Raw genomic sequence first — 27,465 nt, 5'->3', positions numbered from 1 at the left:
TTACACTATCTAGATACCCCTGATCATGAAAGAGAAGCTTCACATGAGTTTGCCCTTCCAACTAGCCCTGCTCCCCTGCTACAAATGACCCCATTCTGCCTATGGCGTTCTTTTAGTTGCATGAACTTATGTAAAACCTGCCTATCTTGGGGCAGGAGCATCTTGCAATAGCCTCTTCACTCCCTCTGCTGCTGTAGCAGAGCAGCGGGAAGAGCGGCATTCAAGCTGCAGACCTTATTTGAGCATGACATCTCTGCAACTCACTTTCCCACTTAGCCAGATGAGGCCAACCTGTCCTGGACAACACAAGGGCTGTTGTTTTTCAAATGATGGGGAGAAGATAGGCTAAACGCTAGCAGGGACATGTCTGGTTATCTCTGAGGTCACTAATATTGCTATGTGAGAATTTTCTGTCAGTAGGATTTTTCCAAAGAAAAGCGGAATTTTTACCAAGTCAGATTTCCCCAAGAAAAATTTTAATGATAGAAAAAAGAAAAGAAGGCAGGAAAATCCAAACCACTGATTCAGTTCAAGATGAATTGGAGTGTTTGGTTTTGCTGAACAAAGGCAGGATCACACAACACATCCTAACCTGTCCCACAGTTTATGGGGGGGTGTCACACCTATGACCTCTCACCTGTTGTGTAACACGGCCCAAAAGAAAGATCAAGGTTTGGAAACCTGTGTGTCATTTCCACTTTGCAGCACTGGAAATGCTTGAGATGGAAAAGTGAAAACCTGAAACACGATGACAGAACATGCCACTGGGCTGCAGGCCTCTTCTCTCTGAACACGTTATTTTGAACCTAAGGTCTGGACTTCCCATGCTTTGAGGCAGAGCCAGAAGTTCTGAACTGACCTGACACATTTTCGGTCAGCTAGGCTGCCTGGCAAAATTTAAATCATGTTTTTCTATCATTGCATTGCACCGTGAGATTATATTCTACTGGCAATCTACATTGACCTCCATGGCGCAAGTGTCCTCACATGTGTCATGGACGTCACCTGACCGTGAATATTGTGGAATGTGGAATGTAGTGCAGATAGGAGAGAATCTGAATTTCAAGCGTGTTGAAGTGTGCTGCTGTTGACGCTCAAGAGAGGTCTGATTTGAAACCAAAAATTTCATATTAGCTGAATGTAATGGAACAGGTATATTACATGAAAGGTATTGTTTTGGATGTTTCTAAATTAAAACTTTTTGAATTTCTGTTCCGTGGAAATCCTAAATACTTTCATCCAAATTTAGGTAAAAGGCAAATGCTGGCTTTCTTACATGGTACAAATTCTTAATCTAACTCTATTCCTTCTCTGAATAGTTTACTCAGTAGATAGAGCATTATGTATCAATCAGATATAATTTTTTGTTCATCAGTCATTACAACTAGTAGGTAGTTTTGTCTCTTTTGAATATTAACTGATTGCAGTGCTGTGTAACCATATGAGTCCTTTATTATTCAACATATTCATGACTATGACTACCCTTCATCTATTTTTCATCTTCAAATGGTGAAAATTAAGGCTATTTCTAAAATGACCCATTAATATAAAATAAAAGCTTAGGGCTCAGCAAAATAAATCTGAATTAAGATTTCTCTTTCTGATCTTTGTGAATCATCTCCTTGTGTGCATGGAACTCACACCCAAAAGGATACAACAGGACTTGCGAGGAGTGACATTGGAAGAACTGGTTACTGGAGAGTCAGAGAGAAGAGACACATTTACCATCATCTTTTGGATAGGCAAGTGGTGTATCAGGCAAAGTCCCTGCATCTGTGGATTTCCTGTTGAGTCTTTCAAGCTTCAAACCCAGTGAGTGTAGCAACAGAACTGCCTTGTTTGTATGCCTTTACATCAATAAGGGGCTTAAAACGTGGATAATGCAGCTCAGAAGACTTCTAGGGATTTATAGCAGGCTTGTCATAAAAGCCATAGTCTTCTAGGGCTTCCTGGTTGTTGTTACAGTGCTTAGAGTGGCTCATGGGAAGGGAGCAGCAGTTGAGAAAGATTTTCATGAGCAGAAGAACATTGCCATCTACATGCACAAAGGAAGTTTTAAGTCCCTGCAGTAGCAGCCATGGAAGCCAAGCACTGTTCTGTCCTTCTCAGAAATGTGCCTGCTACTTTTCAGGTGGGAGTTCACAGCTTTCCAAAAGCTTCTGAAGCTTAACCAGGGAAAGTGCAGTATTTAATGATCTAGCACCCGACTGCTGCTTACTGCAAGATCTGTATCTTGCACTTAGATTTAAAAAACCACCTCCAGTGCAACCTCAGGTCTATTGGTCTCGTGTTTTCTCTTTGCCTCAGTGCACCTATACAGAGAACTCTGTGCAGAAGGACCTTTTCTGTGCAACTTCTGTAAAGTATTTCTGTGTCTGAAACCCTATAGACAAACTTGCTGCCAGTAGGGAGCCCCAGGGCCCATGTCCTGCTTCCCTGTGCAAGCAGGAAGCTTATTTGAGTTGTACTAAATGTCCAAGTCCTCTTTTGTGGAGCAGGAGCCAGGTGTGCCACCCTGAGGAGGCGAACAGTTCTGTTGTTACACCTCTGCATATTCCCTTTTCCTCTCATAGTGTCAAGTGCTCACATTTCTGGGTTTTTTACTGTTATCAGCCACATGAAGTGAAATTTTGGTTAATCCAAGCACTAGGGCTTATCTCACCTGCTTTTCCAAGCTCTCATTTTCCTGCAAGTGATAAACACTTGTGGGGAGCTTTGTTTTTGTTGGAGTATTTTTTTGTTGGGGGGGTGGGTGTTTTTTTGTTTTGTGGGGTTTGGGGGGTTTTTTTGTGTTGATATTTTTCCTTTCCAAAAATAGGAGCCTCTGTTGATGTTTGTATATACTCAAGCACCTAGATCAGGGACATGTCCCTTGAAGCATAGGACAACCCTGCTGAAAATCAGGTTGCTTATTCAAGTTCCTAAATGAAGCTTTACAGGTTCAGTATTTGAATTCCTTTCTTTGAAAACTGGAGCTTAAAAATAACCTTTCTTACCTCATACAGATCATTGGAGAGATTTTCCTCTGACTTTTACAAAGTACCTCTCCTCACATCAGGACTTGGGCTATGATGCCTCATTTAGATGGGCTAATTTAAGTGAATAGCAATGAAGAAGAAACCAGAAAAAGAGAGATGAGTTTTCTTCAGCAATCAGACGCTGAAAATTATTTAGCTTTAAAGACTTTCTTGGTTATTTCTGTCTAGTCTTTCCTGAGTTTCCTTGTGGAAAGGCTTTCTAAAAGGTTAGAATCAGGAAGCAGGGAGTAGCTTGTGCCCTCAGTGCTGTACGAATTCCAAATTCAACTCTCCTGAGGAGCCCTATCCACAATTTAAGAAGGAGCTGGGTAGGACTTCGTTGTGCTCCCCAAGCTCAGGCAGGCATTCTCCTCTTCCCAGTCCCTCCCATTCCAGAGAAGTAGGGTGAATATAGGATCTCTTGAATGATCAAGATCTGGTGTACAATTTTCAGGTACTCCTATTATGTGTGCACGGGAAATGATATTCCAAATTGTTTAACAGTCAAAGGTCTAATTTTGCGGAAAATAGGGTAATTTTGCAGTTCTCCAGCATAAAAAACATGATCTATCACTTTAATAGTCCTCTGCTGTTTCTTAGTATCTCTCATCTAGAGGCTTTAAAGTACAGTTAAACCTTAATGAATAAAGACTCAAAATCTTCCCAGAAGGTAGGTTTGGTGTTCGTATCATTTTGCAGATGAGCAAACTAGGAGACAGAGAGGAAGTGATTTGCCCTCCGAGGGGACATGTGAAGAAATCCAAACTGTGATCCTGTCATTCATCACTTGATTTTTTTTTAAGGCATTTTTAGGTAAATCTTGTGCTGTGGTATTGGTGAGGTTCTACCATCTTTTTTCAGATCAATGTAAATATTATCTAGGTAAAGGAAATCTCTCTAATAAGCAACAGCTCAAAGCAAGGCCTTGCTTATCAGATTATGTGTTTTTTTCTGATCTTTCCTTCTGGGTCACATAATCTACTGTTCATTACACACAGAGACTTGACTCAAATTCTGTTGTTGCATAGAGAGTTGCAAGTGCACGCTTGTATGCTGACACTCTTCTGCAGGACTTTGCAGCACCCCCAGCTGCGGCAGTGAAGGGGAATGTCTCTCTGAGCCCCCTGCGCTGGCAGCTGGGCCGCTGGTGTGACCGCCAGCCACTGGGAGGTTGTTGGAATTTCGATGAGTTAATCTCATCACTTTATCACAGGGCACTTACAGAAATTACAGGGAGCTGTGAGCTGCTCACTGTGCTGGCAGCCAGCCCCAGGACCCATAAAAGAAATTGAGACACAAAAAAAAAAAAAAAGTCAGAGAACTTTGTTAAACTTTTGGAGATGATAGTTTTTCGTGATTGAGTTCTGCTTGGGTAATGCTGATTGTGCCTCTCCTGGTCATGTCGCTGCTTCCTGCAATAATGACAGGTATTGCCCCTAGCTGTGGCTCTCAGTCCTTGCAGCACACAGTATGTTTTTGGGCCTGGCATAAAATGCCATTTGCTTTGGCAGCATTGTCTTGTGTGAAGAGGGTACAGTGAGCCTCACCTCTAGCATTTGCATCTATAGAGAGGACTGTAAGACACAGCTGCTGGTGCTTTCTTCCCTCAGACTGGGCACAGTGTGTGGAAGAGACACATGAGCCTGTGTTAAATGTGAAGGCAAACAAGCGTGCTGAATGGGATGTCCCACCAGTGCTGAATGTATTCTTTCATATGTGCTAACCAACAGACTATGGGGCTGCTGCACTACCTGGTGACCACTGCTTTGCTGTCCAGGAAGGGGTGCTTGCCCAGTGCTCACTATCCTCTGGCTCTGCTCCTTTAACAGTCATGATCCCAGTACAGAAATGCCTTTGAGAACTGCTGTGTGCATCCGGCATGTGTATGGTAACTATTACCTGCGCATACTCTGACACTGTCACATTTAGTTGTGATATATTTTTTGTAGACCCTTTCCAGTACTTTGCTTGTCAAGGAGACCAGAGCCTGGAGGCATGGGGAAGTTGGGGGATCTTCTTGACACTGTGGAGGGACCTTGAGCTTTCAGATGAGGGCTGTCACTGCCTCCAGCTGCTATAAAGGCTCAGTGCCCTTGGTGTAGTGTCTCTGTGTAAGGGGTCAAATTTTTGGCCTTTGGACCACAAAACATGAAATCTTGTGTCTCTCTAGAACTCTCATCCTGGGTTTGGTGAGAAAGGTTAACACTGAAACAAAGGTAAAACTTTAACAAAGTGAGACTCTGAGTTTTTTCCCAGGTTTGTTCCTGCTGCGTTCCTTCCTGTGTGGGGCACAGCAAGTATCTGATCATGAGATCGTGGCCACCATACTCATGGGTCTGTAATGTGCTGAAACTCTGTGTTTAGAGCAGGAGTTTGTTTATTACCTTGAGATCAAGCTTGAATCTCAATTTCCAGCTCTCTGAGAACGTTGATACGTGGCTGGCTATTGAAATTCAGGTGCTGCACAATGACGAAATACAGCCTGAACGGAAGCAACTTGTGCAGCACACTGTGCTCCTGCAGACAAACTGTATTTTGGGGGTAGATGAGTAGTGGTGAAGAATGGGGTGGCTGGGGTGGAGCCTAGGGTCAAGTTGCAAGTCTTGTGACAAAAGAAGAAGCAAGAGGTAGAATGTTTGTAACTAACAGGCCAATCACCTCTAGGCTTTAGGGGCTGTGTGCTCCTGGAGTTTCACCCAGAATGGGCCAAGAATACTGAAATAAACAGTGCTTTCTTTCTAATGAATCTGTGCTCTGCTTTTCCACTCAGATTTTCAAGGGGCTTTCCAACATCTTAGTTAGCCCCAAGGTCTAATCACCACACCCAAAGATTGATATATATCAGATTGTTGATCTTTATTTAGAGAGGGAAGGCTCTTGCACTAGAATATAAAAATCCATTACAGAAGTAGGAACAAAAATCAAGTCCTATCCCAGTATTAACAAACTGTAAACTCTGCTTCTAATCTGATGTTTTACAAAGTTCGTACTGTTATTGTCTCAGCTCTTACCTACATTCCTCCCTACAGCTCTGATTGAACTCCTGAATCTCAGTTTCCTTCCTTTGATCATCAGACCAACTTCTCCATTCTCCTGAATTGACTGTAGAGCTTAGATACCCTTTTCAGTGCTGCCTGATTTACCAGTATCTAGTCCATCCCCGCAGCAAACATTGAATAGCCCTCTTCAGAAACATCATCTCAAAATGAATGGCAGGATGGAGACAGTTGGTTTTTTTGTTGTCTTCTAGTACTAAATAATTGTCACCTTCCACTGTCATCCAGCATAATTCCAATTACATCCTCATATCAGACCCTTGCTCCATGTTTCAGTTACATTCTTGGCTTCCAGTACGATACGATTTGACTAGAAATAAATTTGGGATGTTTCTTTCCCTGTTTTATCTTGGAGACAGTGTTGCAACGTGATCGTAAACAAAAAGGGAATGAGAAGCAATAATGGTCTGTGCAAAGGGATGAGAGGCAGGTGCACAAGAACTAATAAAGTAAAACTGTAAAGATTTGCACAGGTAACCTATGTTCATTTTACAGGACGTCTTATCTCTTTCTCAATCTAGACCTACTGCTTCCCTGCTACCTGTAGTATACCTGCTGGCAGGAGGAAGCAAAGGAGAAAATGCTGGTTCCCCAAGCGAGGCAAGAAAGGACAGGTGACATCCGTCCCACAGACGTGGAGCAAGACTGGCAGCAAAGGATATGCTGCTAATGTCTGAACTGCTCCCATGCTCAGCCCTGGACTTCAGGGAACAGGCCAGATTATAAAGGGTGCAGCACAGGGGACAATGACATACCTAGAGGACACGTGGCTGAAAGCCCAGCACTGCAATCAGCCCCTTGGATAGGTCAGCTGGCTGTAGTCTCAGAGGATGTGTCTGTGCAAATTAGTGAGCAAACGTACAACATACGCAGACTGATGGTGTTGGGAATATCTGGGCACTACAGCCTGTCCCTGGTTCAGTGGGGAAAACGTGATTCCTGGGTGACCATCTCTGTGTTTGGTTTCAGGTAATATTGAATACAGCTGCCCGGCTACCAATGAATGTGAGATCACGAAACGGAGGCGCAAATCCTGTCAGGCCTGTCGCTTCATGAAATGCCTCAAAGTGGGGATGCTAAAAGAAGGTAAGAGAGTCAGAATGAGAATTTTTCTCTGTCCTAACAGTGCCTGGGACTCCAGGCCTTGCAGGATCTCCGAGGCTAACTACATGCTTGCCTACTCTGGCTTTCTGAAGGAATCTTTTTACAGGCTTTGTAACAGAGTCAGGATGGGTAGTGACTAAGAGGGCAGTCCAGAGAGGAGAGTGGTTCTAGTCAGCACCCTTGTGCTAGGATATTATTTCTACTACTTGCAAATTTGACAAATAACTGGAAACTGGCTGTGCCAGACTGTTTCCTTTCCCAAACTAACCCTGTGCTGGAGGGTGTTGCTCTTCTTTCCCCCAGGTAATTTTTCATTTTTGAGGAGGAGAAGCTCTTTCATGATAATGACTGGGTTGGCTGGACATCATAAGGGAAGGACAGAGTTAATGCACAGCTGTGGCACCCTGTGCAATGAAGGTCTGCCCATATTACCACTCAAGAGACTTTCTGAAGATGGGTGATAGCACAAGTTTGTCTGGGAGCTGTGGATTGCTGCCCTGCATGCTCAACCTATGTCGTGCTCAGTCTGTTGATGTGTTCAGAGGTCTCTGAGCAGTATTCAGCTTCTCTCTTGTGCTGTTTTTCCTCCTCCTCAATCCTTGTCCATTCAAGGTGAACCATAGGGAGTTCAGTGGCAATTAAACACATTCTTATAGATTGACTTTAAAACTTTGTTTCCCTTGGGTCCCTCTGGGAAAGGCCATGAGGGGAGAAGGGAAAGGGAAGGAGAAGCATTGCACGTAACCTCCTGCATTGCTGTACCTGGAGAGCATGGTCCCCTCAGCTTAACCACAAGGAACAGCAGCTGGCTGTGGACTGCAGAAGTCCTGTATGCTGGAGCCAAGACACTAGCACACAACTCTCTTCCAGGTCATAACATCATAGCAGCTGGTGATGAATTGTATGATGTCACTTGAGTGTGTATTCCTTCTCAGTAGGGCTCTCTCATTTCTTTAGGGGCAGGTTGATGGCAGCCAGTGTTGTAAAGAATGTAGATTAGGTATTAAACTAGTTTTGTTCTTCAATGGATGTGTAGTTTCTGTCGTTAAAAATCTTCCTTCTAGAGCACACCAGTTACCAAGGGCCAGAGATGCAGACTTGTGTAGTCTGGCCCACCCTGACCTAGATGTAGAGGTGGTAGACTCAGAGGATCTTGATCTACTGCTGGGAAGGAGGCACCTGCTTTGTAGTTAGAGAGGGACCACTGAAAACCTGCTTCTCTTCATGTGATAGTTCAGGGAGGGGATGTATCCCCTTTCCCACGTGCCAACACACACTAGTGACACCGGCTTTAGTGGGAGCACAGGTTTATAATGCACTGTAGCCTATTCATATGAATCCCATAAAACAACCTTAAAGGCCTGTAGTGGCTCCAGTCACTGGAGCAGCAGAGCAGCAGCATGGGTCCAAGCTTGCTGGCTGCCTATATCTATGCTGCCCTGCATCCAAGCAGTTGAGTGTCTCAGGGCTGGCAGCTGTTGGAGCAGAGTCACAGGAGCTGGTGCTGGCATGCTGACTGTGTGGCCAAGGTGTCTTCTGCTTCCAGTTTTGGAAGTTCAACACTCTTCAAAGCAGGGTCCTGTGAAGGTTTTGTGTCTTAGCTTTCAAGCTGTGGGAAAACAGTTAACTCCTTCCAGACCAGAGTTAGTCTGGAAAACAGCATAGATTCACTCACACTATGCTGTGCATGAACTCCTGAACTCTATGGGATACTACTCATGGCAAACTGAAATTTGACTCCAAGGCTGCTTTTATTAGTGTATTTAGTTATTCATATCGGGATTGATCCGGCATCATTAAAGTCTCTGGGGAAGGGTGGTTTGCTATTGATGTTAGTGTATCTGTGATCCTGCCCATAATGTTTAGTGCTGTGGAATATACAGCATAAAGATTTATTGATATCAATGGGATACAAGAGCTCATGATTATATCAAGAGGAGACTACACTAGCAATTTGCAAATAGGACTCCTCTGCCCTAACACAGAGTGGTCAAGTGATGTTGGTCAGGCATTTTTTTTCTCTTTCTTTTGCTCAGTATTCCAAGCTGAGAAACAAGGGTCCTACTGCTTTGCTTTGCAAAAGGATTATGAGGACCAATTAGTTAACTTTATGTGAAGCCTGGTGGAAGCACATGGTATTAATATACAGAATTCAATCAATACACATCTTTAAAAGCCAAATCCAAGAAGGGAGAAAAATGGTTTTACACTCTTTGGTCTCCACAGAGCCAGGAGTTTCTAGAAAGAACAAATCCACAATTGTTTGATTTGCTCAAAATGCAGAATTGACAAGGGATTTTGGATTAGAAAGGGTTCATTAGTCTTTTCTGTCGCTGATTGGTCATCTTATTAGCTCATCCATTCCTTTTCTGGTGCCAAGTGTTCCCAGCTGTACAGTTCTAATACTTTTAACTGTTTTTAAAAATCCCCAGTGTCTTGGTTTCCCCAGAGAGCCTATTCTACAGTCTCCAAGTATTCATTAGGACAAGATGTGTCTTGATATTTGAGCAATGTTTTTTTTTTCCTTTCAGTATTTCCCTTTCCAACTTTCCCTTGGTGTATCTCTTCATCCCTGGGTTCATCCATGGCAGAAGGTTGCTAAGCTATGTTTTTCCTCCTGCTTGATTATCACAAGTTTGGAGGAAAACAGTTGTTTGTTTAAAGGCAAGATCTAGAAACCAGTTCTTCTCTTGACATGTTTCTCCTTGATGTCCTTGGCAGAGGGTTTGTAACTTAGTGGGGATGTTTCTGGGTCAAGGAACTGTTTTTTTGTTCAAGAAGAGAAGTGTGATATTCCATTAGTAACTAATTAAGGGCTTCCTGATTTCTTCTCATTTTCCTGGTTATTCTCACCATACCTGATGTACATATCATTTCCTGCCTGATGGGCATGTGGCATGAGCCTGTTCTTCAAGAAGAAGGGACCAGTACTCAAAGATGGCAAAAACAAGTAGCCATGACTTCAAGTTCTGCCTAATACTTGAAGTGCTCAGCTTGATGCTGCAGGAGGGACTTAGGTTCTCCCCTTGGAGCCTGCATATAAGGTCACCAGACATCTCTCCCTACATGGGCTGCAGCTAGGCAAACAGCTGTTAATGTAGCCCTTTAAGATCTGGGGAGACTTCCCCTAACATAGAAGTGCAGGTTATTCAGGCAATGCTGAGTGAATGAGGATCAGGGCAGGAAGAGAGCCAATGGACCAATCAATAGGTGTCTCAGATATCCAGGCCACTTTCTTTGAGAGAGCTCTGATCAATGTATTGCAACAAGGGAACTGCACGGACACCAGAGCTTTGCTGTCTCAGGTTCTCCTGTCGTGATGCTGCAGGGCAGGCAAGACTCACTGGGAAAAGTGGCAAGCAGAACACTCTGCCCACAGAGCCCAACTGGCTCAGATGTCTCAAGTGTCGGCTTGTCTAGATGCCTGTCTCTCACTTTCCCCTTCCATCTGGAATGTGCCCCCAGAGAGCATTAATTAGCCCTAACTAGCAGGCTCATATAGAAAGCTGCTGAATCTGGAGTCTAGGATTCCAGCAGATTCCAGTCCCAGTGGCCCTGTGGAGAGGCACTGTCCCCAGAAAACCTGTGCTCTGCTGCTCTTGGCCTTGCTGAAGCACCAGCAGACAGTGGGAAATGAGCATCTTCACAGCTTTGTCCAGTAGAAGAGCACGCCCCTCTGCTCTGCAAAGCTCAGGGAAACCTGAGCAGCCAGTGATAATGCTCACTACAAATGGAGAAAATGATAACTACATTCATGTCTGGCCAGTGGGGATGGCCAGTAAAAGAAAGCATGCCCTCCAACTTGCAAGGGAGAGGCATTTTTCAGAGCTGGGCATCCTTAGTTTTGTCCACCGCATTGCCTCTTTGCTCCCATCACTGTCTGTCTTGTGACTACAATGACCAAATATAGCTCTTTAACTCTGGGCGCTACAGCATAGGTCTAGATTTCTCTGGCCTTCTGGAATGATGGATAGAGAAATTTCAGCAGTTTGGCAGGTCTCTTTTAAAAGGTCAATATACCTTGTCAGTTTACCTTGTCAGTTTTAGAGAGAATATACCCTTGCCATTCACGCTCTAGCCACCCATGGCCTTTCTGTTCTACAGCAATTTGTTTGTCTTCAAGACACAGATGTAATTTCAGATGACACATGGCTTGTGTATGTGGGTTCAGAGGTTTTATTTTGGACGTTGGCTGGTTAAACATGACCTTGCAGCTTTGCCCTCCACACCTCTGCTGCCTCTCTGAAGTCGCAATCCTGTGTGTCACCTTGTAGAAGAGTGGCATTGTGACAAGGCCAGTGATGTCAGTCTTTCTCTATGTGTCAGTGTGGTGGGTTGACCTTCACTGGCCACCAGGTGCCCACCAAGTTGCTCTCTCACTCTCCTTCCTCAGCAGGACAGAGACAAAAAATATGCTGAGAATGCTTGTGGGTTGAGATAGTGACAGGGAGATCATTCAGCAATTATTGTAATGGGCAAAACTCGACTTAGGGAATATTAATTTAATTTATTGCCAGTTAATAAGAGAGTAGGATGTTGAGAAATAAAAACAAAACCAAAACCACTTTCCACCTCCTTCTGCTTCTTCTGAGGCTCAACTCACTCATGCCACCTACCTCCTCTGCCCCAAGCAGCACAGGTGAACAGAGACTGGGAGTTTGTGGTCAGTGTATCACACTTCATCTGTACTGCTCTTTCCTCCTCACACTGTTCTCCCACTGCAGTGTGAGGTCCCTCTCACATGATACAGTTTTTCATTAACTTCTCCAAAGTGAGTACTTCCCATAGACTGCAGTTCTTCACAAACTGCTCCAACATGGGTTCTTTCCACAAGTTACGGTTCTTCAGGAACAAACTGCTCCAGTGTGTGTCCCCCACAGGCCACAGTTCCTGCTATAAAACCTGCTTCTGCATGGACTCCTCTCATGGGCTGCAGCTCCTACCAGGAGCTTGCTCTGCCACAGACTTTCCACAAGCTGTAACTTCCTTCAGGGCATGTCCACCTGCTCCACTGTGGGGTCTTCCATGGGCTGCAGGGTGGATATCTACACTACTGTGGTCCTCCATGGGCTGCAGGAGGAAAACTTGGTTCACCGTGATCTTCACCATGGAGTGCAGTGTAATCTCTGCTCTGGCACCTGAAGCACCTCCTCTCCCTCCTTCTTCTCTGACCTTGGTATCTGTAGGGCTGTTTCTCCCATATTTTCTCACCCCTCTCAGCTGCTGTACTGCATGGTTTTACCCTTTCTTGAATATGTTATCACAGAGACACCACCTGCATTGCTGATGGGCTGGGCTTTGACAAGTGGTGGGTCTGTTTTGGACTGTATTGTTTCTAAAGCTGTGTTGCTCCCTATTTTGTGCTGGCACAACTGCAGAGAACCAAATGGAGCATAAACAGTTCGGAAAAAGAAACAAAGCTGGGTCACTAATTGCTTTCATGAAGTGCATGCACATGAAATTATGTGTTACATTACACAGTGACAAACCATTCAGCAAAGAAAATAACTGTCTAAAAAAAATCTTGTCCAGGCATTGAGATGTCATCCAGTATTCCACCAGCCTTTGAGTCTTCTTTTCCTTCTTAATAAAAATAATGTTTATTATGTTGCTGAAGAACTGTTGTCTTCTGCTCCCTGCCAGTGCTAAAATTTGTCTTTTCAGAGTCCTACTCATGACTGAGTCCTAAGAGTGGCTTTCTGAGATATGTGAGTGGCTTCTGCCCAGTTTCTTGCAGACATCACTGGTTGGCTTCCAAGAAAGAGGGTAAAGACTGAAGGGGTCTTGGGGATCTGTCCTGTGAAAGACAGGTATTACCTTATTTCAGAAAGCAGAAGATAGGAGTCCCCCAGATCTACATGCATTTGATGTGCTAAAAGCAGGAGTGGGAATTCCCAGGACAGGAAACGTGCCCTGAATGAGGTGTTTTGTCCCAGTCTGAATGTCTTTGAAGGCCTAGCCTCTTGGCTCTCAGGAGTCACCCAGCAGCTGTTTCTTGTGCAGTAAGAATGAAGTCTACAAATGCAAGGAAGGAGGGTAAAGGAAGATAGTCTTGATCTGGATGCAGAAAAAGAAGGCTTTTTAACAGCAAGACAGAGATTAGGCAATCATCCAGTAAAGACATGATTTCTCTTACCTAGGCGACTCTCTTTCTTCCCAGAGCTGTGTCTGTTGTGGTGTTAGTAATTCCAAGTACAATTATTCCTTTCAAAGGCTTTGTTCCTTTGCTCCTAATGCATTTCCATAAGAAATGCTAGAGAACATATTAAAATTTAACAGGGATCCCAAATTCTTTGTTACAAATCTCCCAAGCTCTTGGAATCTGTCTAATATTATTTCTGATGTAGTGATTGCTGGAATGTGTGGATACTGACACTGCATGGCCAGGTAGTGAAACAGGAAGGATAAGTCAGCATAAGAGAGCCCAAAGGTCATTCAGCTTATCTTCCTCTTTCCCTCCTGTCCCTGTCTTTGGGAATACCCTGCTTCACAGGAACTTGCAATAACCTGGTAACCCTTGTGCTGCCCAAGTGCCTGCATCTCTGTGAATGTTGGAGGTGGGCCCCACTTCAGAGATGGTGAGACTGTAATCTCCAGATATCAGAAGCAGCTATCTCTTAAATCCATGCTTCTCCTATTAAAGACCCTGGCTGATGAGGAAACCCTGTAGCCAGTGGAACTTTGCTGGTATTTAGTCCTAACTCTTCTGTTTCTCTTACCAGCTGCTAATATCATAATTTTTTCCCAGGGAATCAAATCTGTCATCCTGGACAGACATGGCCCTGTGAGGTGGTGAATTTGGTGCAGACATCTAGTATCTGAACAAGGATCTTCAAACACTGGCCGTCTCAAACTAGTTCCACTTAGTAACTTTGTCTTCATCCTCTACTGAAATCCAGATAACTGAATCAAAAGCAGAACTCCTTTTCAGCAATGTAAGCAGATGGAGGGTGTTTCATTTCTGTTTTCAAGTGAAAAAATCTCTCAATAGAGCAAAGTGTTTCAAGCAACCTCTCCCTCCTGTCTCCATCCCTGCTTCCAGACCATATGTTCTCAAAAAGACATTTGATTTCAGTGAAAGCTCAGCTGACCTCCCTGCGATATGCTTGGGTTCTTGCTCTGTGCTTCCTGGGAAGGATGAGGGCTCCTCCAGGGACCCTGGGTAATTGGGTTAGCGGCCAGCTCATGTCAGGAAATTAAAAGGTAGCCCTGATCAGGTTGCTGCTGTGTGCAATTTAATGCCTTTGTATTTACAGAGCATTCTGCCTCCAGCTGCTGCCAGAAATACCCCTATTGGAAGTATCCTAATGAAAAATTGTTTTTCTTTCTCTAAAATATCCTTATGTTTAAAAACAGACAGGCAACCCCCTGTCCTTTGAAACAGGATCTCCAGGAGCAGTGAGTGACATCTCGATGTCTGTACCATCCACACCCAACTATTTTCCAAGACATGAATTGAGTATTTGCAGTGTGGCTGGAGCTAAGCTGGGTAATGGTGTGGCACAGAGCATGTGCTGCCTTTGGTAAGGAGATGGTAATTCTCCAAAGAGGAGTCTTCCAGTGAATGGGCCATCCACAAAGGGCGCAAAGGGCATAATGGCACTTGGTATCTGCTTTCTGGCCATAAGAATCGCACATCGAGGGCTATCCCTACAACTTCTCCCACATTCAGTGGATTATGAATCTGTTTAGTTTGGTTTCTCCAATTAATTTTGAATTATTTATCTACCTAGGTTCTTACCACACCTAATTAAATCTCCATTCTATCAAACATGAATTCCAGGTTCCATCGATATACATCTCTGTGGGTTCAGAAAGACATCCCCTCTGTACAGGTTTATGATAAAAACTTCATGCATTCTGCTACCAAAAACAGTGCTTAGTGCACTTATGTACAGAAAAGAGGAAGCAGATAAAAACTGCAACAACCATGCAGGGATGTTTAGACCCCAACCGTTGTGCTACAAGCTTTTAGGCAGTTCTGACAACACACCAGGTAAGATTCTTTGAGGTGTGCAAGAATGGGATGGGACTGAATATACGTCCCACGGCTCTACAGTAACTTAAGGCATGTGCATCAACATTTTCACAGTTTCTGCTGACCTATGTGCACCAGTCACTCAGCTCTGCCGAGATTCTTAATCCCTTCCCCTTGCTCACCTTTGAAGACTGTGACAGCCCTTGGGCTGCAGGGTATCCTGAAGGGTCTTTACTCAAATTGCCTGGAACAACTGTTCCAATTTAAGAATTAAATGATAAGTGGACAATAATTCTTACCATTGGAAAAGCCAGTGCTGAGGTGAGAACTTCAGGAGAAGCTTCAAGGCTACAAGGCTCAATCAGAGTTGCTCTAAGAGGATGGACAAAGCAGCAGCAAGCTGTGTTGGTGGGTCTAACTCCCTCGCCTCTGTGGACCTCTGTCACAAGGAGGCCTCTATCCATGCAGTGCTGGGAGCCTCTCCATTGTGTCACATATCTAAAAATTGTTGGGTTTGATCCATGCTTTTCTACCTGTTCCAAAATATGCTCCACCTGAATAGACTGAGACAGAAAACTGGACTGAGAAAGCATTGTTTTGACCCCTCAGGCGTTCTCTTGGTAGTGAATGGAGAGAAGTGTCTGTCATCACTCCTCAGGTAAGTGGCTGACCAGTGAGATGAATGTGGAGGGGCCTTCTTCTCTCTGTTGTGTGTCAAGGGAGCCCAGATGCACAGAAGGAAGCTGTCAAAGCCTAACATAAAGGGAGTTAAATCACAACCAAGGGCTGAAGATTCCTCTAGGCAGCAAACACCTCTTAGGGGCTTTATATCTGAGCGCTACCTCTTGGAAAGCCAGTGTAGCTGGGGCTTTGTCATCCTTTAGGTCCTCTTGTGAAAGACAACCTCAGTCTTTTCCTGGCAGGTGTGTTCCTGTATCTGTCCTTTCGTGCAATGCCCCTCAGCCTGCTGCTGTGCAGGCATTGTGGCCATGGTGGCATAACCAGTAGAGCTGCTGTCCTGTTTCAGACTGTTTAGAGGGCTAAGAGGGGAGGCAAAGGAGAACATTTGCATGGACCACGGACACAGGGTGAATGTGTGGGTGTGGGGCTTTCTACAGAGAATGAGGTACTGAGATATTCTTTATTCCCTTTTGCCCTTGAAGACCTTGTTAATTCCAGAGTTTCCAAGGTGACTGCAGGAGCAAGGTGAGAGGGGCTCAGCATGGGGAGGAAGATGTACATTTGAGAGACAGCAATGGCTAATGCTGCAGAGACAGCTCTGCAGAGCTGGCTCTCATGCAGCTGGCACTGGTGGAGGAGGAGAACTGGTTTTCAAGCTGTGTCAGTTACACCAGACTCTGTATGCTTTGGACTAACCACTTGGGACATGCTGCTTGTGTTTCTGTGTGAGGAGCTGACGCCTTGTGTTACTGGTCCGAGGCATGTGAGAGCCTCTGGTGCCAGGTATCATCAGGCATCTCAGGGCTAACCTGTCTCTGTGAGTCCAGGGACTCTTCAGCCAGACAGACAGCAAAGAAACTTTCTTACCTAACATAATCCTGAAAACATCAAAGGTGGAAGAGGCTGCAGCATCCTGCTTGAGCTGATCTAATCTCTCTGTAGGGCCTTGCAACATAGGAGGTGGATTTTCATCTCCACTGCCCCCTTCCCCAGACTAGTTCCCTACCCTCTCTTTCCAAGTGTAATTTCCAGGCTTGTTGACCTGCACTATGCTAGTCGCTGTGTTCTGGCTGTGCTAATCTGTAAGCCTCAAGTGCAAATGAGTTGGATAATTGAATCAGTCACCTACCAGAAGATTGTCATGAGGCTGACCTCTTTTTGCAGCAGTGTAAAAGCCTAATAGGAGTCTTTTCCCCTTCCCAAGCTGGAATCTGAGTAACAAAAGAGAGCCTAGTCAGGTTGCAGCCTCTCCATTCCTCTTAGGAAGAGATACCTTTTCCTATAGTCTGTTTCTTCCCTATCTTGGCAAGTCTGACTTTTATGATCATCACTGCTCTCTGTTTCCTTGATAAGCTTCCTCCTGGTTCACTCATCCAAAAGCCACATCCTGCTGTCTCTCCTGAAGTTCAGAGCAGAAAGGAAGAGGGAAATTCTGGGGAAAACACCTTGGGCACAACCCTTCTCACTGCCTTTCTTCTCTAGTCTTAGCCTATACCTTCTAGCTTCTTTGGTCAGTGCCAATCCATGAACTTCAGGATGCAGCTCTTGGGGACAGGTGCATGTGTTAGCTACAGAGCACCACCCCAGCTCAGACCCTGGGAGAGCAAGCAGGCTGTATTGGTGTGGAAACTGCAGCTCAAGGATTAGGTGGACAGTGGGTACAGGACCTGGCTGATCTATCAGGGAAACTCAGCAAAAGCAGCCCTTTTGCCATTGCTTCAGGGCCAGCACTTGCCCTGTGTTCCCTTTGGTTGTGTCCTTCTTGGGCTAGACTCATATTGTGCCATGCAAACCCTGTAGCTTGGCTCCTCTGTTAGCTCTTTGGCAAGGTAGAGCTTTCTGTTCCTGTCAATTCATGGGCATGTGATAGGACTGGATGGAAGGTAAGGTGAGGCTAGTAATTTGATGCGACAGCTGATATTGGGCCTAGACTGCATTTCCCACTGGCCAGGGCTTAGCTTCATGGAGCTTTTAAGAGTATTTTTAGTTCCCAGAAAATAAAAGAGAAACTAAACCTGACTCTGTGTGCTGTCACCTCTGCATACTCGGCTATTTTTACTTCCGACAGTCTCGGCCTGAGTCCAGCTTTTAAAAAAAGCTGGAATTATTTTACTTCCATTAAGAAAAAAACCCTAAAGCCTGATGTTATCAAGTCAGTAAGGGGACATCTGATCCCAAAGTTGTCAGGCAGACGTCTCTCCAAGGGGCATGTCAGAGAAATGCAGGGAGCTGGAACAGATCAGCAGATCAGCTCTTTCACTGCAGAGGCTTGGTGCTGGCACAGACCTCTCTGCAAGCACTTGGAACACGAGTGGCACCCACAGGACAGTTAGAAAACTGACATCCCTGCCCTAGGCAGGATGCTGAATCGAGAAGTCCTGTGCAAGTCCTGCCTCTGCATTTCTCCCTGCTAGGTCAGAGCGGCTCTGGCAGGCAGGGAAGCTGAGAGTGAGCTGCCGTTGAGCTGGGACTCAATCCCTATGGCATACACCACAGTCAGCTCTATATGTAGGTCAATTGGGGTGCCAGGACTCTTATTCAGGGTCCCTCCAAAGGTAACAAAATTCAATGAACAGCAGCGTTTTCTTACAATACATGGGAGTGGAAGATAAGTTATCAAGGGGTGGTATTTTCCAAACTTTGCCCTCTGCTGTTGCATCTCACCTTCTTGCTGATAATGTCAAAAAGGGGGGTCCAGGAGTGCCTATGGTGGTGACAGTTTTGTAGGGTGAGTCACTTGTCTCCTTTGAACAGGCCAGTTGTGATCTCTGTGACAACAGGGTTTGTGCAGGAGCTGGAAGGCAACGGCTTTCTTTTGCTGCTGTCTTGTGAGGTTGCAGCACCAATTTGTACCAAAAGGTCTTCAGTATGGACCAGCTGCATCTCATAAGTTGCTGCTGCACCTTGCAGTTAATGTTCAGGTGGCTGCACGTAATGTTCAGGTGTGAAACCTACCCTTGTGATTCCAGTGTATGTATCACTCAGCTTTGCTCTAGCCCTCTCTCTTTCATCTCCCTTCTCCTTACACTCTCCCACTTCCATTCATATCCCAGTCTACATCCCCATCCATTTCTTCTCTGCTCAGTGCTTTGCTTCATGCTGCTTCTCTGATCTAACCCACCACACCTCGCCACTTCATTTTAATGTCCTTTAGTGTCCCTTGCAGAGCTGCATCATAATCAGCCTACCTATCTTAAAATCAACCACAGAGAAAATCAAAGTAGAGCGGCAGACATTAAGTATCTAAGTACCACAGGTTCTGATTTTGGGCCATGCCCTTTCCTTCCATCTAGATATGACCCATTAGGCTGTCAGATCTTTGGGAAAGGGATTTTACCATGATGGTTATGTCTAGAGTGTCACAGTCAGGGACTCGAGGGATTAAATGCTTTTGTTTACTGTAGCACCTGCAGGACACTGCACTCAGCAGCTGGTGCAGGGATGTGCTACCATGGGGGTCAGTCTGTTCACCAGCTCTGTGGCTGGAGTGATGATGACAGGGTAGAACAGTGGCTCTGTGAGTGCTGATTGAAAATGTTTGCCTCAAGGAGTGTTGCACAGGAAAGGGGAACAAGAGGAGGACAAACAGTTGTTCAAAATTAACAAGCTGAAGTCCTTGGGCAAACAGACCTCTATCTGCTCAGTGAGGGAAGGAGGGATGGAGGGTAAATCTCTCTGCATCTTTCTTATCTTTCTTTAATACACTTAAGTCCTTTGTGTCCTTATAATCTGATTGAGGGTCCCTAGTACTGCTGCAACCTGTGCAGCCATCCCTCTGCCAAGCACTGGAGGCATGCTTCTCCTTGGGAGGAAGAAACAAGCTCCTTCCCCCGTTTCATCCCTACTCCTCCCAGTTCCCCCTCCCTTTTGCTTATCAAACTGCACAGTGAAAGCATCGTGGAAGGCAGTGTGTTGGTTTCTGCTGGGCTGAGAATGGCACCTCCCTGCACGGATGACATCCTGACCACTGATGTTAAGGAATGCATCCTTTGTCTGGGAGGATCCTGGGAAGCTCTGATTCAGTCCTGAAGTCTTGCAGCCTGTTCTGGATTCCTCTGTAATCTTTCAACAGTGTATTCCTGATCCTTTTCATTTTCATACCTGGTTGCTTGGTTTACTGGCAGCTCCTGAAACTTATGTCTCTCCCATCTTTCCTGGCTTAGAGGTAGATGTCACACATTCAGCAGAGCATGGAATAGAGGTCTTCTTTCTTAGGAAAACAGGGCCCATTTATAGAGGGAAAGAAATCATGGATGGAAATGAAAATTTCCTACTTCATCCAGGACTTTATCAGTGTCGTTCCTCAGGGATCTCCCTAGATAACCTCGGGTTTGGGATTCCCTGGCTGTCCTTCCTGAAATTGGTCTCTGGAGCATGTTGGGGCATCCAGGAAGGAGTCTTGCCTACAGCCTACCTGCTGCTGTGAATGGAGGTAAAAGAAGAAATAGGCATAATTTTCAGAAACAATACCACGTAATGGAGGAGAAAGGTGGACTTATGCTTAGGGATGTCAGTGAATTCTTCATACAGAGTCAGAAATAGAAAATGGGAAAGAGGAAGGAAATTACTCAGTGTGATCTGAGCTCACTTTTATCAGCTTCATGCCTTCCTTTCCATCTTCAATATCCTTGGTCCTCCCACAGCAGCCACCTGCAACGGCAGTTCCCTTGCTCTGCAGAGCTCCACACCTGCTCATTTCTGTTTCTCCTGCTCAGTAGGAGATGTTGCTGCCAGACTGTATCACTGAGTATTGTTGGCCTGGTGTTCTTGCTGCTTAGGGGGCAGTTGTTACTGTCTGTCAATCAAATCAGTTTGGGTGCTGTCGCCACAAAGCATATTGGGATCTAGATGTTGTTGCAAGTAGCAGTTTCAGGTGGTACAGGTGTTAGCTATATAGCAAAAGCTTTCTCCTTTCTATGGCATAGTAAGTAAACATGGCATTGAAACATGGAGTGACAGACATATGACTCTTTCTAGGGTAGACTATTCACCAGAAGACTGCAGGTTTTTTCAGGTGTACAAGTTGTTCAAAAAGCATCACTTCAAACCTGATGTGGAGTGTTTGTTTTTAGTTGTTTGTGTTTTTGTATGGTATGATTGCAAAATATTAATAGCTCAATATTATTAGTAAGTGTCTCACATAATTGGTTCCTGTGATCAGACTAGATAAACTACTGTGTGTTTCTAAGGAAGTACTTGTATAGTGTAAATTCAAAATTTTTTATTCTATTCGAATGCTTCTACATTTGTCTTGAAAAATTTTTTTTTCCGCAAAAGCTACTTTTCCCAGAAGACTAAGTTATCCCAATTTCACAAGAACTGATTACCAGACACCATATGGCTGGTCAGAAATAACTGATAACTGGACAAATATCTATGGGTTTTTTTCACAGTTTCTTTTTAACATTGTATTTTGTACTAATAGCACAATTTAGTTGCTGTTCCTGGTCTATTGATGCTGCTATGGTTTTTTGCAAGGTGACAGTCACTGGTACTTCCTAGTCGCTGGGGACTATTTTCAATGTGCAGTTCCCAGTTTGATTCACTGTATTTTGAAAGAGCTGCAACAAATTCTTCGGTGTCTCCCTACTTCATCTTTATCATGGCTTTATTGTAGTAGAAGTTGTTTCTGTTTATTTGGATTCTACTCTTATTACAGGTGCCTTACTTGATCAAGGCTGAAACATTTTTGTTGAATTCATAGTTCATTATCTGTTCACTATAGGCCACTTTTTTCAAATATAAACAGTGAGAGGTCACAGAACATTTAACTTTTCATTTTTAAGAACAATCTAAAAGCTTAGTTTTATAACTGCAGGTTTGATTGACATTTAAAGTCTTTCTTTTTAAAAGCAAGATCATCTAGAGGGCATTGAGTTCTGAAGCTTTTCATTTGCCCATTAGACTGATGGTGATTCAAGAGTTTGAATGGGTTAATTTCTGTCTTCATTAATGTTTTGAATAAAAGTAAAGCTCACAGCAGCATGCTTAGAGCTGGAGGCAGTCTAGTTGGTATTAAGATTGCTGGGTTCAGCTGAGATCTCAAGTGTTTGAGAGAGGGAAGCTCCCTGGAGTATGGGGAACATCTTACTTAGCAAATTTAAGCATGTGAACGTCAAGGTTCCCTAAGGCACTAAGGAATCATGAGGATTTCTTTTGTTTTACCTGCAGGTGTTCGTCTGGATCGAGTCCGTGGAGGCCGACAGAAATACAAGAGGAGACTGGATTCTGAGAGCAGCACTTACCTGAGCTTACAGATCCCTCCCCCAGCTAAAAAACCACGTATGTATTAGCCTTGAATTTTTGCCCTCTGAGCAGCCACTATATTTCTTTTCATTGATCTCCCAAAATGTACAGAATAGCAGTTGTCACTTCAAATTCCTGTGTCAGTCAACAGCACTAGGATTTTTTTCTTACGATCATAGTGTAGAGGTAGATTAGGTGGGCCTAAGGTACAGCTCAGGTACTGTTATTTTTTGTACCTAGGGTTAAATACAAGACCTTTCCTAGGAGATTATGTAAATCCATTTAGTCATAGTCTGAGCTATGTTAACAAAACCAATCCAATGCTGATTTCTCTTTTTAATACTACCCATAGTTCTTTAAACTTTTTCACATCCTACCAACTCCTTTGTGTCTCCTTCTCCCCTTGTTGGACCCTGTTGAGACAATGGCTGACAACATTACAGCAGCTTCCTGCTTTTGTCATCCCAGTGCAGAGCTGGTTTGACACAGGCAGATCACTACAGCTTGTGTAGCTGCAGTGTAGTCTTCTCCTGTTGTCACCAAAACCATTACTGAGGTCCTATGGGTTCTGTAGTCATGTCTTATCCCAGGAGGGTCCACCTTTTATCATGAGAAACATAACAACAACTTTTCCTTTGAAATGTGCAGTGACTAAGATCGTCTCCCACTTGCTGGTGGCTGAGCCAGAGAAGATTTATGCCATGCCTGATCCAACCATGCCGGAGAGCGACATCAAAGCCCTGACAACCCTCTGTGACCTGGCAGACAGGGAACTGGTGGTGATCATTGGCTGGGCAAAGCACATCCCAGGTAAACGGGATTACAAGGGTGTAACATGAACAGCAAAGGGAGCTATTATTTATCTCTGCACTTATCGGTTTTGTCTTCAGCTAGGATTTTTTCATGTAGTGATGCATGGAAAGTTCTGTCACAGAAAACTGCTTGTGGTGGGCTCTCATTGGTAACAAACTCCAATGCAGCCTATGATGTAGGTGCATAAATCGATGACTCTGTATGTACGTGCCCTGGGATTATGCAGAAGGCTTTGATATGATACAGTGAAGTTCTCTGTTGTATTTGGCATTGAGTGGCCCAGTGAAAGTACTTGGGAAACAGCCTTTGGGATGGTACAGTGGACTTTTGTGATCTTGTACTACATCAACATGACCTAGGTCTGTTGTGTTTATAGATGAATAAATGTTATGGCAGTGCCTGGACTTTACTGCTATTTAAAAGGGAGGTACACACCATGTCTGTAGTGGATGTTACAGAGTCACAGAATATTCTGAGTTGGAAGAGACCCACAGGGATCATCAAGTCCAGCTCATAAGTGAATAGCCCATACAGGGATCAAACCCATAACCTTGGCATTACAAGCACCAGACTCTAACCAACTTAGCTAATTTCAGGGTCATTCTTGCCCAGACTCAGGAAAGCTTTTGTCATAATGGATTCATCACAGAACAAGTCCCATTGTGATAGACAACATGCTATTGTCAGTGAATCTCCAGGCTTCTATGTTGACAAATAGTGAGGACAACTTATTGGCAGCATGACTGGCCTTGTGACTATATTCAATGCATGTCTGTGTGATTGGGTGGCATAACAAGTGTCTCACACCTGCAGGTAGGGTGGACCCAGGCTGAAGGAGCATACATAGCCATCAAGGAAGTTCTGAGGGCAAAGATTTGGACTGGGAAGGGGAAATGCCCCCTCTCTTTCTAGTCTCTCTCCAGTCACTCCAAAAACAGATAGGTTGGATCTGTGTGTAGAGAAGGCTGGCCAGGGAAGTCAGGGGATATCCTTGGGGTTTACATGGCTGCTTTCCAAAGATTGCTTCAGACATTCACTATGAACAGCGCACTACAGCTATAAACAGCTTACTTCAGCTATGTGCTTGCCTTCTGTCCCTCTTCCTTGTGTCAGAAGAATATCCAAGGCTCTACTACAGGACCACAGGATTTATTGTGTGTTGTCTCTGTCTTCCACTGCATGGATCTGTGTTCTCTTTCTTTGCTTCTTGGCTTTAAGTTCTTCAGTGTTTAGTGAGGCATCTTAACAAGAGTGATCAGAGTTTAGTTCTCCCATGTATTTTGCTTCTTTCTGTAGCTCCTCTTTTGGCTTTTTGGTAGCTGCTTCTCTTTTTCCAGAGGGAGTATTTCTCAAGTGATTCAAGAGTTAGTGGTTTTCTGAGCTATATGGAATATGGATTGTTATGAGGTGGGACTGTGAAGTCTGGAGAAACTTTTTCAGGACAGTGTTTCTGAGTAGAGGTTAATCTTGGTGGTGCCCTTCTTACAAGAGATCTGCAGTATCTGCAGGGATTACACCCATCACTAGTGCTGGAATCCATCTGGGGCTGATTCATCACAAGTGGAGTTACAGTGGTGATTAGGGAACTCAGCCTGGATTGCTCTACTAACCCAATACTTGGGGTGTTAACAGGAGTGGCTTTAAGGCAATGCAATTAGCTGCTACGGCTTTCCATTGAGGTGCCATTGTACATTCGTCTAACCTTGGCTATTTTTGTTAGCACAGAGGGCCCTGCTGTAGTTCCCCAGCTTGTGGCAGTGAGATGAGCATGGGATGCTCAGCTCTGAGTTCCTACTGAGTTTTCCAGCCTGGTTATATTATCCCAGAACAGGAGTATAGTAGAGATTGCTCCCGCACTGTGAAAGGGGCTCTTCCTCTCCTTTCTGAAAGCAGGACATACCTGCTATCATCTCAGATTTCTCTGTGTATTTTTCTCTCCTGCAACGCAGTAACAGCCACGGCCTGGCACAGTTCAGACCAGCAGCAGTATTGTACAACAGGACTGTGTGCACGTGAGAGAGCTCAGGGATTGTTAAACAAGAGAGCAGTACTGAGAAAAAACATAATAAAAGACAATTCATAAAAATGGAACAAAATAATCTGTAGTTCTGGAACAAGTATGAAACATACTGAGTTAGGCAGCAAGGGGGCAGAGCAGGGCAGGGCCAGGAGACTGCCACATGTCTAAATTAACCATGCTCTGTAGTTCTGCCTTCCAAGGATTTTGAACAAAAAGTGACATTGCTTCCTGTGTGCAGGAAATCTTGGTCAGAGAAGGATGGAAAAAGGAGAAAAAGTTACATATTCCTGCCTTGTATTCACACTGGAATTAGTAAAGAATGGTGTGACGTTAAAGTCATACGAACCCTTTAGGATCCCAAGTATCAACACAAACCTCTGCCCTACAGTCTTAGCAAACAAAATCAGTAAAGCTTAAACACACTCTCCTATGATAATAATAATAAAGCATGATTTAATGGTATTTAGAAAATTTTATTAGCTCAACAGTCTTATTAGCTATTAGCTCAAAAGCCACACTTAGCCAATGTGGAGTTGTGCCCTTCTGTACGAGGCCCCCTCCCCACTAGTCATTCTCCCCCCGTGCTAATTGTCTTTGAAAAACATCCACCTTTTCTCTTGCTTTGATGCAGGGTGACAAGACTTCTCTTGAGGGGTGACAATGAAGGCTCTCCCAGGGTAGCTGTTGTACTATTCTCACTAGGAAGACGATAGTACTAGCACAGAATGAAATATGGCAAGTGGAGTGACAGCAGCTGTGTCTGGAGTGGCCTCAGATCCTATAATTACATCTCCTTTTATTACCTCTGCTAATGGCCCTCCAGGATGACAGAAATGATAATAAATTAACAGATTATGAACTTCACTTGCCACAAATTATGTGACTTTTTTTTTTTTTTAATTTGGGAGCTCCCACTGCCAAACCACTGAAATAAAAAAGAAATAACCAAAAAAAAAAAATATAAAAAACCTGAATGTCACATCAGCTACTGCAAATAAAGCAGCTTTTCTCAAGCTGCACCTGGAAAGGAGGGAAACATGCATGCAGCTCTGTGCTAGAGCCAGGGGCTTCTTTTTTGGGAACCTAGGGATGGCAGTGGTGCATTAAGCAGCACCTTTCAGGATCAGACTTGAGAAAAGCAGCAAGAAACAGATCACCAAGGGTATTTGCTGGATGCTGGGCCATCAGCAGCTCAGGAATGCAAAAGGGTTGGATTCTCACAATTCATGGGGGCTTAAGACAACCAGGCAGTTAAATTTCACAACTAGAGATTCCCTGGTGTTATAATCCTGTAATAGCAAGCCTATGATTTTGGCCAAGTAAAATTAGCATTTACTTTTTCTGATCTCAGCTTTGATAACACGCGAGAGTTATATGATTTTCTCTTTACTGCAGTGATTCAGGCATAGTCCTTTAGCCCTTGCATTCCACATGTGTCAATACTGGAGGCAAAGGGTCCCGATTCTGTCAAATGTCTCAAGTCCAGGCTTGACACCACAGCACTCCCTCTTCATACCCTCTGCTGGAGCTGAAGTCCTTGGCTACCTGGGAATGCTTCTGGCCAGGGGCTTTCCCAGGTGGGTGAGGCAATTGCAGCTGGCTCTCCTGTTCTTCTTGGCACAGGTCATGTTCTCTCCTGTTGTCACCTATCGTAACAGCCTCTGGAAAAGGGTGATTAACCGGGATGCTGAATGTACAGGTTACTGCTAGGGTTAAGTAATTTTTTCTACTTTATTGTGTAGCAGAAAAATATGAGCCATGCCTGTCCTGGATCCTCTTGCTCTACTACATGGCAGTTTCTCAATCTTTAACAAATTTTGTTGGCAGGCTGCAGTGAGGTGATGGTGTAACCCCTTTTGTAATCCAAACAGGGAATGAAGATGCAGAAAGGCCACATGACTGACCCAGAAAATGGACTTAAGGCAGCAGCCGAAATGCTGGACTGATCTCCATGGTCAGAGCCAGGAGAGAGGGGTGACCAAAGGATGGAATTCAGGTTCTAAAGACTGCAGCAGTGGCTGTGCACAGACAGCATCATTGCCTCTGTCTCAAGGCTAATCTCATCAGTTCCCTGTCTAGCAGGCAGAACTGGGGAGACATGATCCCAAGCCTTTGAGTTGCATCACCCTACACTTGGACTGAGTCAGGAGGGCTGCATTCCAGAGCAGCACAATTCTGAGCTGGAGCAGAGGTAGGATTAACCTACCTTGCCTGAGCAAGAGGTAGGATTAACCAGGATTTAGGGTTACATGGAGTACAGGAATCAGTCTCACAGTCATGGAGCTGGATTTGCAGCTCTTCTCCCTAGTAGCGTGGACTCCTCTTTAGCTGTTCCCTCTGACACTCCTCCCCAATGGTTTATTGATTCTTCCCTCCCACCCACTGCTCCCCTCAGACCTTGCACTCACAGCACGTGACAGCTGATTGGTATCTGTTAATTAATGTGGCCTGGGGCCTCTTTTCTATTCAGTGGCCTGATAAGGGAAATTGGATGTCCAAGGGCTGCCAGGCCATTATCACCCTTTGCTTCCCCTGGCAACACAAATACAA

The 27,465-nt window shown here is 44.5% G+C and overlaps 1 protein-coding gene across 3 annotated transcripts in view; it reads left to right on the top strand.

Moving 5' to 3' along the window:
• The window catches only part of ESRRB (estrogen related receptor beta), a 128,684-nt gene that overhangs the window by 90,606 nt on the left and 10,613 nt on the right, over positions 1-27,465 (top strand). For all 3 annotated transcript variants that reach the window (XM_027637830.1, XM_027637831.1, XM_027637829.1), the window contains 3 exons: positions 7,043-7,159; positions 22,008-22,118; positions 22,731-22,892. In XM_027637830.1, the coding sequence (XP_027493631.1) occupies positions 7,043-7,159; positions 22,008-22,118; positions 22,731-22,892 (390 nt within the window). The remainder of the gene's footprint in view (positions 1-7,042; positions 7,160-22,007; positions 22,119-22,730; positions 22,893-27,465) is intronic.

This window comes from Corapipo altera, unplaced genomic scaffold (assembly GCF_003945725.1).
Source record: "Corapipo altera isolate COAL_440 unplaced genomic scaffold, ASM394572v1 23, whole genome shotgun sequence".
NCBI lineage: Eukaryota > Metazoa > Chordata > Aves > Passeriformes > Pipridae > Corapipo > Corapipo altera.
Note: the sequence above shows the minus strand (reverse complement) of the source record. Positions and strands in the feature narration are given on the sequence as shown.